Below are 1,352 nucleotides of genomic sequence, written 5' to 3'. Positions count from 1 at the left end.
GAGCCCTACCCCGACGTCACCTACACCCTGCTCCTCCGCCGCCGAGCCTCCTTCTACATCTTCAACCTGCTCCTGCCCTGCATCATGGTCTCCTTCCTGGCACCACTTGGCTTCTACCTGCCGGCCGACTCAGGGGAGAAGGTCTCACTGGGGGTGACAGTGCTGCTGGCCCTCACCGTCTTCCAGCTGCTGGTTGCAGAAAGCATGCCACCCTCGGAGAGCGTCCCGCTCATCGGTGAGCCTTGACAGCACCCAGGACCCTCCCATGGGACCAGGGTGTCTGTGCCAGGGTGATGGGCAGCACCCAGGACCCTCCCGTGGGACCAGGGTGTCTGTGCCAGGGTGATGGGCAGCACCCAGGACCCTCCCGTGGGACCAGGGTGTCTGTGCCAGGGTGATGGGCAGCACCCAGGACCCTCCCGTGGGACCAGGGTGTCTGTGCCAGGGTGATGGGCAGCACCCAGGACCCTCCCGTGGGACCAGGGTGTCTGTGCCAGGGTGATGGGCAGCACCCAGGACCCTCCCGTGGGACCAGGGTGTCTGTGCCAGGGTGATGGGCAGCACCCAGGACCCTCCCGTGGGACCAGGGTGTCTGTGCCAGGGTGATGGGCAGCACCCAGGACCCTCCCGTGGGACCAGGGTGTCTGTGCCAGGGTGATGGGCAGCACCCAGGACCCTCCCGTGGGACCAGGGTGTCTGTGCCAGGGTGATGGGCAGCACCCAGGACCCTCCCGTGGGACCAGGGTGTCTGTGCCAGGGTGATGGGCAGCACCCAGGACCCTCCCGTGGGACCAGGGTGTCTGTGCCAGGGTGATGGGCAGCACCCAGGACCCTCCCGTGGGACCAGGGTGTCTGTGCCAGGGTGATGGGCAGCACCCAGGACCCTCCCGTGGGACCAGGGTGTCTGTGCCAGGGTGATGGGCAGCACCCAGGACCCTCCCGTGGGACCAGGGTGTCTGTGCCAGGGTGATGGGCAGCACCCAGGACCCTCCCGTGGGACCAGTGGGGGTACAGGTCTCTACCCTCTCTGCCCTCGGCATCACCCCCCGTTGCCCACAGGGAAGTACTACATTGCCACCATGACCATGATCACGGCCTCCACCGCGTTGACCATCTTCATCATGAACGTCCACCACTGTGGCCCAGGGGCCCGGCCCGTCCCTCCCTGGGCCAGGCGCCTCATCCTCCACCACATGGCCCGGCTCTGCTGCGTCTACGAGGTGGGCGAGAGCTGCAAGAGCCCCCAGCGGGTGCTGGGCCAGCAGGCGCGGAGGAGAGATGCCAAGATGCTGGGGGAAAGCCCTGGGGAAGGGGAGGTGGGCGCTGAGGTGGGGGCCTGCCCCCAGGACCAC

General features: G+C 67.6%; 1 protein-coding gene across 1 annotated transcript; it reads left to right on the top strand.

Moving 5' to 3' along the window:
* Positions 1 to 3: 3 nt before the first annotated feature.
* On the top strand, positions 4 to 1,328 carry LOC104530492 (neuronal acetylcholine receptor subunit alpha-10-like; the record flags this gene model as incomplete). Its single annotated transcript, XM_010175085.1, has 2 exons — positions 4 to 235; positions 1,060 to 1,328. Coding segments are annotated over 2 exons (501 nt in total), but the record flags the coding sequence as incomplete, so codon positions are not given.
* Between the last annotated feature and the right edge of the window lie 24 nt (positions 1,329 to 1,352).

Source organism: Antrostomus carolinensis, unplaced genomic scaffold, assembly GCF_000700745.2.
Source record: "Antrostomus carolinensis isolate BGI_N321 unplaced genomic scaffold, ASM70074v2 scaffold37309, whole genome shotgun sequence".
NCBI lineage: Eukaryota > Metazoa > Chordata > Aves > Caprimulgiformes > Caprimulgidae > Antrostomus > Antrostomus carolinensis.
Note: the sequence above shows the minus strand (reverse complement) of the source record. Positions and strands in the feature narration are given on the sequence as shown.